At 43.9% G+C, this 15,250-nt stretch overlaps 1 protein-coding gene across 4 annotated transcripts in view; it reads left to right on the forward strand.

Annotated features, from left to right (window-relative positions):
• The window catches only part of LOC138620722 (SLIT and NTRK-like protein 5), a 28,475-nt gene extending 20,404 nt beyond the window's left edge, over positions 1-8,071 (forward strand). Inside the window, exons 1-2 of one of the 4 annotated variants that reach the window (XM_069698130.1) lie at positions 1,723-2,580; positions 4,334-8,071. In XM_069698130.1, the coding sequence (XP_069554231.1) occupies positions 4,392-7,019 (2,628 nt within the window). In that variant the 5' untranslated portion in view covers positions 1,723-2,580; positions 4,334-4,391 and the 3' untranslated portion in view covers positions 7,020-8,071. The other 3 variants (XM_069698131.1, XM_069698133.1, XM_069698132.1) reach the window with 3 other exon arrangements.
• The last annotated feature ends 7,179 nt before the right edge of the window (positions 8,072-15,250 follow it).

Raw genomic sequence — 15,250 nt, forward strand, 5'->3', positions numbered from 1 at the left:
CACCATCACAACTAATTTCACATTAGCAGTGGAGGATGGAAGTGTGTGATGTGCAAACTAAACTTAACGCAACTTAAGATCCAACAAAAGTTATATCTTTTAGAAGTTTGCTCTCACAAACGCACATCGCCACCCGGCCGCTGCTTTATCAAGGGTATCTACCTCTCCCGTCAGCGATACACAAAGTCATCTAAGAAACAAAAACAAAGATTTAGGACGGCTACATCCTCGCTTTGATGCCGCGATACCTCTCAGGGGAGCCGGCCCACGGTCCCTTCCAGGGGGAACGGAGCAAACACCCTGCTTGCATTGGTTCCTCCGCCGCTGCAGCCCAGCTGGGGATTCCGCAGATACGGATTCGTCCATCCCCGCAGGATAGACCACTTCTTAATGCGATTACGCAGCTCCCAGACTTTAAGATAATTCAATGCATCTCCACGGCTAATTTCTAAAAGGCGGCACGGGTGCCACATCCGCTTATTGTCGCTCCCCGCATGCTAAACGCAGCGTTAGAGTTGACTTATTGCCACACAATACTGGCTAAGTGGGAAATCTCTTTGGACATGGCGGCCCACCATATGCTAGATTTAATTTGATTTTCTGTTCGGGCTTTAGTTAAGTGCCTCTAAAGTTTCTTGTCCCACAGCAAGAGGGTAAGAGGGCAGCTGAGGCTTTGACTTGATTTTTTTTTTTTAACTTTCAACAAGGGGCAAATAAGCCCTGATTTGGTAAAATACAGAGCACTTACAGCAACATGGCAGCATTAGTAGGCTTGAGTATTTGGTCCAAAACTGGATTAAGCCTAATCCTACAGTAAAATCATGTCTTTCAATGCAGATCTCTTGCAAATTTGTGTTTAGTGGGACTATAGGCTTAATCCATGTATTTGGGAGCTTTCATAAAGAGATGTGATGTGTTTTTTTTTTTTTTTTTTGCTTGACCTCATTCACCTGCTACAACTTTAATTCCTCACTTCATAAGAGATTAAAGGTCATCTTAACAAGAGCATGCCGACGTGTCGGTTCAGCAGATGATGAATTAAGTGATTCTCTCTTTTTGTCTGTGCAAATCATGAAGCTCCGATTGTTCAACAGCGAAGCATCCCTCTGCTGTACGGAGGAGGGTGTTGGAGCACTGACGTATTCCGGCAGTGTCGAGCATCCCGCAATCATTTGAAAGCTGTCTCAAGGAATGTTTTCATTCCCCCCCCCCCCCCCCTGCACGGAATAATGAAGAGACACGACGAATCCGGGATGGCCAACGCGCATCTGCCTCCGCCCTCTTGAATCAAAGCACCGTTGAGGAGATTTTTGAAAGTATTAACGGCATTTTAATCCCAAATGAAAAGCCCCCTTGACGTGGCCAAGTTGTGACTTTTCGGAAGCGTTGGGAATAAGGTGGGCCCCTTATTGGGCTTTGGTGAAAAAAAAAAAAAAAAAGAGCTAAAAAGCTCTGAGTGACAACTCAAATGGCTGTTGCCGTTGAATTAAAAGACACCGACTTACAAAGTGCAGCCTGCAAATACAAGCCTGCCAAGATGCCTTTTTCATCATTGTGCTGCCCTCTACGGGTCTTCTTCCAGCCTCCATATTCTCCCTCCCTCCTCCCCTTCCCCTCCTCCACATCATCACCCCACCCCCTCCCCCCCCCCCCATCCTCCTCCTCCTCCACATTACCATACCCCCTTAAAGAGTATTGCACGCATTAAATTGCTTTTCATTTCCGCTGCTGTGACAGTCCTGAGATTGGGGGATTTATGCATTTTCACGAGTGCCACGCGATGGTAATTGTTTCATAATACGTCCATCGCTGCAGGGTACGCGCTGGTTTGCACCAACCAAGATCCAAGTTCCACTAGTTGAAACGCTGGTGGGAAGATAACGCTTGTGCGTGTGTACACATAGGGTATCGTATGACCGGCGCAGAGCCGCAGAGAGGGGATTGGATTCGTGCATCCGAAAGGAGAAAACCGGAGGAACGTATCCACTGATCTCCGGTCGTTTTTTTTTTTTTTTGGTTGTTTTTTTTTTCTCCCTCGGACGCCGTGTGTGCAATTGAAATAAAGAGAGCTCGGGCAGATCTATACTACATAAACTGGTACAAGCCGCACCACTGGCAGCAGACAAGGGGATTCGTGCCGCTCTCCTCCGCTTCGCCAGTGCGCATGGATGAAAGTCACTGTTAAAATGCATGCGGCGAGTCTTGTCTGATGTGGGATTACCGCGTTTTCCTTCGCCCCCTTTTCGTTACCATGTTCGAACTTTGGTTTTGGCTCTTTTTCCGAGATGACACTGCTAATTTCAGTCGCCGCTGGAAGACCACAGGCGCCCGTTTTGCCGCGCTGGCTGTCACGTCGTAAGCGTGAATGAGACTTGTATATGCGCTCTTCCCTGGCTGGTTCATGGAGCTCAAGACCGAGGAGACTTGACTTGATTTGCTTTTAAAGCCGACGGAAGGGCGGACGGCGAAATCACGAAATCCATGTTTTCCGTGAGGTTGGAGAAAAAAGACTGGGCACAGCCGTGATTTTTTTTTTTTTTTTTTTTTCGGGATGCTTTGGCGTTTACCGGGATCAGCACGGTAAGAGGACAATTGTATTGTGTCTTTCTTTCTTTCTTTCTTTCTTTTAATTCCTTTCTTTCTTTCCATTGCCTGTCTGGGCTGAGGCGTTATGCGCTTTCAACATTTTGGGGATCTGTCCGTGGTGCTGAAATCTCTTGTTTTCTCCCCCTCACTTGCATTGCTGAAGTTGATCCGGATTTAAGATGCTGTTAAGCAAGGTGTCTGCGGCTGCTACGGCAATAACAAGCACAGAGCCCGCATTTCTACCCTCACAGTTTTATTCGTTCCAAATAATAAACCTGCTGCCTCTGCACACCCCGCTGGAAGACAAGTTTGTATTTTTGTGTATTATTATTCCCAGTGACGTTAGGCATTTCTTCAGGTTATTGCAATAAACCCAAACGTAAGAAGAAATAATGAGATGAAAGTGCAGCGCTCAGGTACAGTGGAAACGTGCCCCTGTATGTTAAAATGCGCCTATTTGGGGATCGATGAGTGGGCTTTTGTATTCTTTTAAGGAACGCACACAGACCAAATGTGTGCGTGCGTGCGTGTGTGTGTGTGTGTGTGTGTGTGTGTGTGTGTGTGTGTGTGTGTGTGTGTGTCCGCGCGCTCACGCGTCTGTGGCGGAGAGAGGGAAGGAGAGAGGGAGAGATAGAGAGAGGGGAGTGGGGGGGGGGGGGCTATCTGTAACCTTCTATATAGCAGATGCCATACATAATACTTGATTATGAAATTATTTACACCACGTCAAAATGCAATTTCGATCAGAGATCCGCTGCAACATCAACGACACTTGCTTATTTGCCTTTGATCAACTCCTCTCCTCTCGTCTCTTTTTTTTTTTTTTTTTTTTTTTTTTCTCCGCCCGTGGGCAGAAGAAGGACTGCGCTGTCGCCTCGTAGGCTGATATTCACATTTTCTACGGCAGGCCGGATTTTAAAGACGCTTCTCCCGGTCGATCCGCCGGTTCTTACGTTCATATTTTCACCACGGATCGCTTGAATCGCGGGAGACGAATATATATCCCTCGTCCCCATGTTGTTTGGACGGAGGTGGAGAGAAGCGATCCGACAGTTACCCCCCCCCCCCACCTCCACCTCCCACTGTTACCAAGTCGTCGGGTATGCGGGGTGAGTGAGGAATCTTTATGGTGAGGAGATGGGGACTTCATCTTCAAGATTTTTTTTTTAACGTGAGTTTGGGGGAGGAAGATTGAATCCAGATGCTAAATCATCCATCACGCACAGCGACGTGGCGCGAGATACCTTGACAGCGAGTCCTCCTTTGTGTAAAAAAAAAAAAAAAAAGATCAATGGATTGAATTAGTAAACGACTAAATCTATCAGTCTGCATATGGAGGATTGCAAAGCCTCCCCCCCCCCCCTTCAAAGATGGATTGGAATTCAGGCGAGCTATCAAAAATGCGCAGTGGCCGTCCACCTCGGGTAGTTAGTGTTAACAACTTGAATATGGAGTGTCGTTTATGTATGCAGTTATTAAAGATTCAACTTGTTTTCTGACCGTCTCAAAACCACAATAGTGCCGACATTAAGCATCTGCATAGGGAGCAAACATTAATAGGCCTCCTTGTGTTTGCCTCTGTGTCATGTCTGATATGTGTTGATCAGGGGCTCTGCATTTTATCACTTGTTCTTGTTATTATATATATATATATATTTGTTTTTTGTGTGTAAATATTGCACATTTGTGACATGCATTTCCTGTGCCATATAAAACAGAACCCGTCCTTTTTCTTTTCCTCCCTCAGATGACACCTCATACTGGTACCACACTTGAGTGAGCTGGGGCATCCTCTCCCAGGAAAAATGCATATCTGGATCCTAAAAATAATCCTTCTGATTGCATCATCTCTGAGGCTGGTTGAGATGTATGACAATTATGGGGAGATTTGCCGAAACCTGTGCACATGCGAGGAGAAGGAAGGGATCCTGACGGTGAGCTGCGAGAACCGGGGGATCATCAGACTGACAGAAATCAGCCCGGTCCATTTCTCCATGTATCACCTCCTGCTGACGGGGAACCTCCTGAAGAAGCTGTCAGTCAATGATTTCATCAATTACACCGGGGTGACCATCCTGCACTTGGGGAACAATGACATCTCGGAGATAGAGTCCGGTGCCTTCAATGGGCTCCAGGGATTAAAAAGGTTGCACCTGAATAACAACAAGATTGATGTTCTGAGGGATGACACCTTCGCAGGACTGGAGAGTTTGGAATATCTACAGATTGATTATAATTACATCACCAATATAGAGCCCAACACCTTGAGCAAACTCCATCAACTAACAGTGATGATTTTGAACGACAACCTACTCTCTGTCCTTCCTCCGAATATCTTCCGGAATGTTCCCCTTACGCACTTGGACCTGAGGGGGAACCGGTTAAAAATGTTCCCGTACATTGGCCTCCTGGAGCACATGGACAAGGTTGTGGAATTACAACTGGAGGAGAACCCCTGGAATTGCTCCTGCGAGCTCATCGCTCTGAAGGCTTGGCTGGAGAGCATAGCCTACACGGCTCTGGTGGGAGAAGTGGTGTGCGAGACCCCGTTCAGGCTCCACGGTCGTGACCTGGATGAGGTGTCCAAGCAGGAACTGTGCCCCCGACGACCGACGGAAGACACGGTCAGGCCGGCGCCCCCCAGCAGCACCAATGGATATTACCAGACCACACCAGCTGCGGTCACAGCCTCCGCCACCTCCTCAGCCGTTTTGAGGTCCTCTTCTAGGCCTACCAAGGGCACGCGGCAATTTAACAAAACCAGGTTAAAGCCCACCTCTCGAATACCAGGCGGTAACCCGTACAACTACGGCCCCATCATTGCTTTTCAGACCAAATCTCCTGTGCCTTTGGACTGCCCCACTGCCTGCACGTGTAATCTGCAGATATCTGAAATTGGGTTAAATGTCAACTGCCAAGAGAGAAAAATTGAGAGCATTTCTGATCTAAAACCCAAGCCATACAATCCTAAAAAAATGTATCTCACTGGAAATTACATCCCTGTGGTACGGAGGTCAGATTTTGTCGATGCGACCGGATTGGATTTGCTTCACCTGGGAAACAACAGGATAACTCTGATCCACGACCGGGCTTTTGGGGATTTAACTAACCTGCGTAGGCTGTATTTAAATGGTAATCTCATGGACAGGCTTACAGGAGAAATGTTTTTTGGTTTGCAGAACTTGCAGTATCTTTATTTAGAGTACAACAAAGTCAAGGAGGTCGATGAGGGCACTTTCCGTTACCTCCCCAATCTCCAGCTGCTTTTCCTCAACAATAACCTCCTGAAAACTTTACCCGTGGGCATCTTTTCCAGCCTCTCCCTGTCCAGGCTTAACCTGCGCAACAACCATTTCCAAAACCTGCCCGTGAGCGGCGTTTTAGATCAGCTCAAGTTGCTGGTCCAGATAGATCTGTTCGAAAACCCCTGGGACTGTTCCTGCGACATCGTGGGGATGAAGATATGGCTCGAGCAGCTCAGCGCGGGCACCGTGGTCAACGAGGTGGTGTGCGAGACGCCCAAGCGCCACGCGGGGACGGACGTGCGCGCCATCCAGTCGGAGCAGCTCTGCCCGGACTACTCCGACGCTTACGTCTCGCCGACTCCCCCTACGGAGGAGCCCATGGACGACAGGGTCGTCACCACAGACGCCCCGCAGAAGATCAACACCCCCAGCAGCACCGTCCCCCTCTCTGTCCTCATCCTCAGCCTCCTGCTCGTTTTCATCATGTCCGTCTTTGTGGCCGCGGGGCTCTTCGTCGTGGTGATGAAAAAGCGCAAAAAGTCTCAGAGCGACCGCACGAGCACCAACAATTCCGATGTCAGCTCTTTTAACTTACAGTACAGCCTCTACAGCAACCGCTCTTGCCCGAAAGTTAAGGCCCCGGCCGGACACGTCTACGAGTATATTCCCCATCCCATGGGCCACATGTGCAAAAATCCCATTTACAGGTCACGGGAAGGAAACACAGTGGAGGATTACCGTGACCTCCACGAGCTCAAGGTCACATACAGGAGTACCCCGGATGAGGAGCGGGATAGTAGTACGATGAGGAGCCCGACGTACAGCGTCAGCACCATCGAGCCACGGGAAAACCCTTCCCCTGTCCAGGATGCAGACCATTTCTTCAGAGGCATCCTCGAGCCTGACAAGCAGTCCCCCCATCAGTCCATCCCGTCCATCCCAGCAGGTGCCAATTTAGAGTACAAGTACACAGGGCCCGTGGCGTACACGTACAACCCGAATTTTGATGTCAGACGTCAGTTCTTGCACCCGGAGAGGATAAGAGAAACAGTGCTCTATGGCACAGCACCCAGTACTGTTTATGTCGAGCCCAACAGAAATGAGTATTTGGAGCTAAAAGCTAAACTGCAGTCTGAGCCCGATTACCTCGAAGTTCTTGAGAAACAGACCACCTTTAGCCAGTTCTGAGAGACGGAGACATTAATGTGATGAAGCATTTTCTGTCTTGACCCTCCTTGAAACACTGGCTCAGTTTATAGGGTGCCTTGGCACAACACAAACAAGCAAAACGGAAGGAGTTAAAAAACAACAACAACAACAACAACAAAAAAAAACGGGGTGTGCCGAACAGTCTTATTCTTATTTCTGAAACATGACATTACAGGAATGGATACAAGCTTTCTGAAACACGGATGAACAAAATCGCTCCACTTAACTGATGATGATGCAAAATCTATTTTTCTATGGTGAAGATCGAATAACACACAAAATGTAAGTGTACAGGTAAATCTTACCCAACTTCATTTTCAGGAATATAACCATACATACGGTATATTGTGAATCAGAAAAGAAATGTTTATATATATATAAAAAAAAAAAAAGAATCACTCCTGGACAAAAACACTGTACAGCAGATCATCAAAACTGTGTAGGACTATTTTCTGCTGTAGTCTGTAAGTAAGTATTTATTGATATAATCTGCCATGTCTTTTCAAAACTTTTGATTCTACATCAATATTACCTGTGTCATCATAACTCCATGATCCTCTGGAAAAAGGCTTATGTTTGTAGTTTCATTTACTGTAGCTCTGCATTGTACAAGTGGCTTTTTTTGAAAGTGGCACACCCCCAATGTTCAAAACAGACTGCGTCATTTGAAGAAGATAAAGAAAAAAAAAAAGTGTCTTTGTATGCTTTCTGCACTTTTTGGAATTGGAAGGCGAGTCAGCCTTCAATGAGCTCTCATAAAGGAGATTATTATATTAAAAATGAATATGGGTATTCATTCTTAATATGTAGAATTGATATGTTATCAAAACAAAATTCATACATGATATTTGAAGTATTAATTATGTTGTGTAATACTGATATTTTAATCAATGTAACACCTATTTTTATACAAGCATTGGCAGATTCTCTATTCCTTATTAGTTTCCTTTGTTTTTTGATTGCTTTGCACTTATTGCACTATATTGACCAAACTATGTTATTGTCATCAAATAAACATGATGTCAGGTTCATATCATGTGCTTATGAGGAAACTAAGGCTGTCGGTGATGATACGATAAGAAGGAGGCCACTCTGGATTTTGGCTTAATACTCAAGGTTAACACTAGAAAATCAAATGGCAACACATTGGCTGACAGGAGCTGGTTGTGGACTCAATCAAAGCAGATGAAGATAAAGCATATATATATATATATATATATATATATATATATGTATGTATGATTCCCTCAAAGGGGCAGCTAACGTCTCAGTGAGGATTGAATTCAATGGGTTTCAATCAATGAGCATTATCTAAGGCTGTCCCTTTGCAATTACACCATAGCAACAGCATCCATGTTGCTGTCTGGCAAGTGATGATTTGCTCATTATATAAACACCGCTGGAGCTGTCCTGGAAATAAAAGCAATTTTAGTATTTTAACTACATGTATAAACTTAGACATATACCCGGGGGATTTGATGTTTTTTTTTTTTTTTTTTTTTCCATCGGTTTGTTTAATGTGCAAAAACATTTTTAGATAAGTGTCTTCACTTAACGAAATGACATGAGAAAAATATGTTCCAAAGCTTCTTTTTTTTGCATCTTTAAAGTGCTTGTTTTGATTTTAATGGTGCCTCACTTGACCTGTTTATGAAAAGCAGGTTTATATAAAAATGCAAAGGATGTACTAGACCGTGATTTTCAGTGGACAGTATGCATCAACATTTATGTATTCAGTGTTTTGTTAGTTGACAAGAAGCAAACGAATATCAGACACCTTAATCCATCATTCAAAACGACTGATTTCGATTCTTACGAGTTTATCATTAGGGCGACAAATTGCTACCGCGGGTATTAATCTGTCTGCAAAAATCTGCACTATGACTGTATTTCTCAGTAATTCTCACTTAATATCTAGCGGGGTGCCAGCTGCCTTTTCTCAATGACAAGACAAAAAAAAAAAAAAAAAAATGTAAAAGAAAAATGAAATGAAACGTTCTGGGTCCTCTCCTTTTGTTGGATCTTTTCATAGAAGCCCAGAATGAGAACAGAAGGCACCATTTGGGAGATGACGAGTCCTGGAACTGAGTGTAACTGTGGATGTGTCATACATGTAGCAGGGGATGTGAATCATGGCCAAGGAGTGTGTGCAGTTGCCCAGCATTGGTTGGCCTATGGGAAGGCACATTGCTGAGTTTTTGACATGTATTTTTATTTATTTTTCTGATGCCAATATGGCAAAAATATATATATATATTTATAGTTTACTGAGGTGCAATAAGGACCTGAGCAGTGCAATGCTGCGCAGATGGCGGTGTTTTGTTGCTATTATTGTTATCATTTGATTTCCTAGAATATTGCATTTTCCAGGATGATTTGGCTAAGATCACACAACTCCAGTGGGAAAAAAAAAAAAAAAAAAGGCTTGAGCACAATTACATAATCACTGAATCATGTATTCGAAATGGGCTTGTTATTACTGTACTGTATGCGTGTGTATGTACATCTCTCCCACCCAAAACTCCCAGTGTGGAGGTTTATCACTGTTATGACCCAGCACCCAGCGTAATGGGTGCACGGAGCATCCCGCTGCAGTAGGCTAGAGAGAGATTGTGTGTGTGTGTGTGTGTGTGTGTGTGTGTGTGTGTGTGTGTGTGTGTGTGTGTGTGTGTGTGTGTGTTTGTATGTGTTCAGATAGAAAGGAAGGGAAGACTACTGCCAATTGAAATAATGCTTTTAATCAGCCAATGGGCTCTTTAGTTCTTAACACAAATGGCAGCATCAAGGAAGGGCAAAGAGTTTATTACTGCTTCCCGGATTATTCCATCTATAACCTTCATAAGCTTTGTTTAACTATTGCTTACAGCATGTACACTCCATCAGTTAAGTTTCACACGAAATGCAGACAGCGATTTTTCTACGGCGGTCAACATCTGTATTCAGACATGGAAGGAAAAGTAAAATCTCACGCCACACGAGAGCCCCTGTGATTTATGGCTGAAACCTATTGTGCGGAGTCTGACGCGAGGCTGATGCAACGCAAGGCGTGATGTAGCGGCAGATGTCGCTGTCACACGAGCCTCTGCGTGCGGCGAGGAAAATTCAGAAGACGGCGGCGAAGTTAGTTCGCAGCTCAGACCTCGAATTTCTTCAAACTTTGAAACAAAGAGGTGGGAAGAGGCAGTGATGGGCAGCCCGTGTTCCAGCGTTCTCGTACACCCTCTGCTTTCGCACCATTCGAGAGTTAATCAATGCGGCATCAGAGTGGCACACGGCGCATGAAACCCATCCAAGCTGCATGAAGCGTTGGCTTGTCACTGCTATTTTCAGCACAAGGAGTTTTAACAGTGTGCTGAAAATATCAGGCTAATTAAACATTTTCTGGATTTGATTTAGCAGACTTTTTGCTAAGAATTACACGTCATCGCTCATTAGATGGTGTTGGCTGAATTTTCCTGTTTATGGTAAATAAAATCAGCTTGATACTAGACATGCACAGGGCCACATTTATCTACTGCAAGGCCCAGGGGCAAAAGTACAGTATAGGCCACCCCCCATTCACAACCTGTCTTTGTAGTGTGCATGTATCATGTTGTGTTTCAGCACTCACAAGGTACAGTTAGAATGTTAACTGCTTTTTGTGGTAATTTGAGTAAAAAGGAAATATAATAATAATAAAAGATCAAACATTGAATTTTGACAATGTTGGGGATGAGAGGCGCAACACCGAATTGAGTTTCAAGCCCTGCTCGGTTTTTTTTTTTAGCTATTAGTTGTAAGGATATTATTTCAAAATGTTTAATGTACTTTTATGTAAAAAAAAAAAAAGAAACAACAATGATATGCATTCTTTTTAATTTCAATTTTCTTTTATCTTCTTTTTTAAAGGCAAAATAGTATACAAAAAAAGAAGCTCAGAATAACATTGAGCAACAGATTTTTTTTTTCTAAAACTGCAATATAGTATTTGAAAGTCAGTTGCTGAAACTATTTGTTGAAAAAACGGATGGCTCAAACAACAACAGAAATGATTGTTAACTGTTTTGATGGGTATTTTTCAACCATTTGCTGCTTCTTTCTGTCTTCTATGATTTTTATTTTGGGGGTTTGTATTGTGAACATGAACAAAATGGCTAACAAAGATAAAAAAAAAAAAAAAAAAAAACTGTCATATTAATGAAATATTTGTTTATTGCAGCCCTTTCCCAGCATACGGCCTCGTGTGATTGGCAACCTAACTGACACTTAACCTAATGATAAGCGAGGTGTTTCTTTACTTCCACCCCGCACGCTTTACTCCCCACATTCGGACTGTCCCTCCCGACACTGCGACAATCTGTGTGAATGATAATCAGGCTAACACGTGGCTGCCCTCTGTATACCGAGACAGACAGAGTGGGTGGACATTTTCCATATGCTCGAGCGATGCCTCGCCCACCCTCCGCCGAAGATGCCTCGTCCCCAGCGCTGCCTCGCTGCCTTTCCGCCACCCGGTCTCCACGATGATGTGAGCAATTGAGTTCAAGGAGATCTGGGTAATTGAGAGGGCAGGGATGGCATCTGACAGGCACCGATGGCTCCAATGATTACTTTAATCAGAGTGGTTAATGGAATTCCTTCAGGCATGTAGAAATGCTCAAATGTTCATCAGCACTCAACCGATTTTACCCCCACCACCCACCCACCTCTTCTTCTACCTCACGTTGCCATAATTACTGATCAGTTTTCTTTTCCTCTTTAAGCTTTCGGTGTAACACTGCGGTTATGCATTTGATCCTGCAGTGGGAATCGCTGCTTTATGGTCGAGAGTCGTTTTTAACATGAAACGTCGCGGCAAAACCTGTTAACGTTAAAAGGGACGGTCAAGGTCTCGCTCTCAATAACATCTGTGTAAGGACAAACACATGCTTATATGAATAGAAAGCACTTAATGTGTAATGAAGGTATTTTATGCTAAAAGCAGGATAAAAACATCCAGATAAAATGATCCTCTTATTTCGTACGTGCTGCTGTAAAGTCTGTTCCATCAGTACCTTCCCCGACTTTCTGCTCGAATCTGCCTCTTGGTTAACACTCCCGCTGTCTGGCCTGTGCAGCATTAACTTTAAGAAAACAACCCATTCCATTTAAAAGTCTGGATCCAGACTTGGATGCCATCTGCTGAACAAACAGGCCTCAGTGCTGTTTTGAATTCTATTTATTTAATTGGTCTGATAACTTCCCCCCCCCCCCCTCCTTTTTGTGATACACATATTGACAAAAATGTGACTGCTAAATATAATTTGAAATTGATCTGCGGGTTCTGGTGTCCATCTGGGAATTGTCTGGCTATATAATGCTTGTTACAGAGAGAATAAATATTTTGTCTTTTGGGTGTGTTACGGTGAAAACAATGTTTTCCGAGTTCCTACGCACATCATATCCTCCAAATACGTACCCAAATGAGAGCCTGATAGCATTACCTGCAATTCCTTGTCTCTCAGATAACATTTTTCAGATACGCGTGCATTTTAATCTAATATTATACATGCCATTACATGCATGTGACGTACAGAAGCTCCCCAAGTAGCCGAGTCCCTCTTTGATTTACTTCCCTGACTAGAAATAATGGACGTCCTTCTAATTCTGCCGTTAGCATGAGCTGGATTTTTTTTTTTTTTAATTTATTTTACCCTTCTTTCAGTCTAATGTGAATGATAGATAATAAAGTTAATATGCAGATGGAAATGTTGAATCCAAAACGGATAGCAATTATTCTGTGAGCGATCACATCATATGTGCAGTAAAAAAAAAAAAAAAAAGCTGACATGCACGGATGTGGTTTTCTATGCACAAGAAGACGTGTGATCAAAGCGGAATAAGCAAAGAGGAATATGTGTGCATGGAGGGAGATAGATGCTATGGTATGTTGTTTTGTGGCGTGTAAAGGTTTCAGTTTCGACAGCAACGCTCGGCTTTTTTTTGGTTTTTTTTGTTTCTCCCTCCCTCATTTACCCTGCCCTCCTTTTGCAGTTCCCACCGGGCAGCCTGGTTGTATTCATCAGGCCTCCCCATTTGTTTGTTTGTTTGTTTGTTTGTTTATGGCGGCTGCACCCGTTGATCCGGAGCCGCGGTAACCCTGTCGTTTGATAAATGGCAACCGTAGCATTACTGACTCCCCAGCTGAGCATGGTGACGCCCGGCCAACCAAAAAAAAAAAGAAAAACAACAGGTTGATGTATGACTTCCTTTAGAGTGTCAGGTCATTTAACGAGAGCCGGCCCAGGCGTACAGCTACTCTGTAATGTCTGCGTATGCGTGGAATCTTGCTCTATCCTGGAGACAACATATGTAAATCAGTGGTTGATAAGGCATGACGAATATACCCTTAGCAGGTTATTGTTGGGGGAATTTTGTTGTGCACGTGCATATTGACAACTGTCAACATTTTGGACGTATTTTTCTTTGTAATTTAGAATTTGCTTGACGTTTCAGATGTTAAAAGGGGCTGAAATATCCCCAATTTTTGACCGTAGTTTGGTTTAAGCTCCAAAAAAAAGATAGGATCCCGAATTCCCAACGATGTAACATCAGGCCTTGCTTTGTAAATGTTGCGAACTTCTTGTCCCCAGTTTTTCAACGTAGGATTTATTTGTAGTCGAAGAACACTAATCCTCGCGTGCACAATCGCTGTAATGCTCCTTTAAGTCAGCTGTGCATCTTGTGCAACTCAAATTCAAAAATCAAAGTGAAATGTCATTTCTAATACCGTATCTCCTGTAATTTCTGCCATGTAATCCCTTTCTTTAAAGCTCTTTTGCTGCCTTTTCTCAAACACACACACACTGCATGTCTCCACCCGGGTGATTGGTTTTATTTTGAAAGGCTTTGTGCAATCCAACAATAGCATTTTAAAGCAGCCACACAGGTTTCCTCAATTCAAAAAGAAAGTGTTTACTTGGTATGAGTTTGGTTCACAATTAGACCTTATTGTTAATGGTATAATTAGCCTCTGTGAAGATGTGTGTAGGTTTGTAATAGTTTGAAGGAGTGAGATAAGGTTTGTGCGTAGGTGGCTTGCGTCTTTGTGGGTCGGTCTCTGCAGCGCGTAGACTTTTAACAGATTTTGGAGTTAGTGTAAAATTCCACTCGTTCGCTCTCTGTCTTTCCTCCTCCTCCTCTCTGTCTATCTCTCGCTCCCGTTCTCCTGCCGTCCCCATTTTGTTTCTATCTCTGTTGGCTTTCAAAGTGCGCTGAGGAGTCTGCAGAAACCGGGGCCTTGCTAAAGAAATTAGACTGCGCGCTGGGAGATCGCTCAGATAATGAAATGGTGGGAGGTAGAAAAACTCATTCTCTCACTCACGAGAGAGACATACTAATGTGGCTATTGAAAATAGCACTGAATAGTAGAGATGAGAAAGAAAGAGGTAATCCCCCCCCAAAAAACAAAAATCTGACTGTGTTATTTGATTTCAGCTCATGAGATGTGGACTCGCAAAGGGGATAAAGTTTGGCACTGGGTCTAACCACACAAAATGGACTTGTCACGATGGGTAAAACTATTGTTTTCCAACCGTGTCCTCCTCCCAGAGCGCGTTGAGTGACAGTCTGCTTGTGTTTGGACAATAGCAAGGCTGGAGTTGGCAGAGTGTGGGTGTGCTTGTTAAAAAAAATGGCTCCTGTGGAGGGGCTCTCAGAGCTCTTACAGCACTGTTGACGTCAGCTACTTGTGATGTTCTCTGTGCTGAACCTGTGAATGTGTGTGTGTGTGTTTGTGTAGGCTACATGTATGAAGAGTAGGGATTTAGAGTAATGAATCACGAGGGTTGAATGGGGAGACTGAAAAACAAACTAAGGAACGATAGAGGGAAATATTGTACTTTTTAGACTCTAAAAAGCTTTATTTTTGCACACGCCTCCTTGTGCATTACGTCAATGTTGTCCACTCTGCGTCCCCATTGGCTCTGATCCAGACACGGCAAGGTCTGCATGGAGAGTTGAATACAAATGGAGGCCAGTGAGGTGTGCTGACATGTTTTGATTTCTTTCTTTTCCTTGCTTGACCTTCAGCATGTGGAGCCTTTCGTTCCGTGTCGTTTTCCATAAGAACTGTAGCTTTCAATTTGAACCGTGAGCACCTCTGATTGAGATAACGGCATTTTGATTTGTCTTGTCATTTCTTGGAGGGCCCGAACGAATGACTCTTATTCTGCCGCATTTATTTCAAAACG

The sequence above is a fragment of the Brachyistius frenatus genome, unplaced genomic scaffold (assembly GCF_029030835.1).
Source record: "Brachyistius frenatus isolate BFR_SWC_R1_liver_20210118 unplaced genomic scaffold, ASM2903083v1 Contig_26, whole genome shotgun sequence".
NCBI classification, from domain to species: Eukaryota; Metazoa; Chordata; class Actinopteri; family Embiotocidae; genus Brachyistius; species Brachyistius frenatus.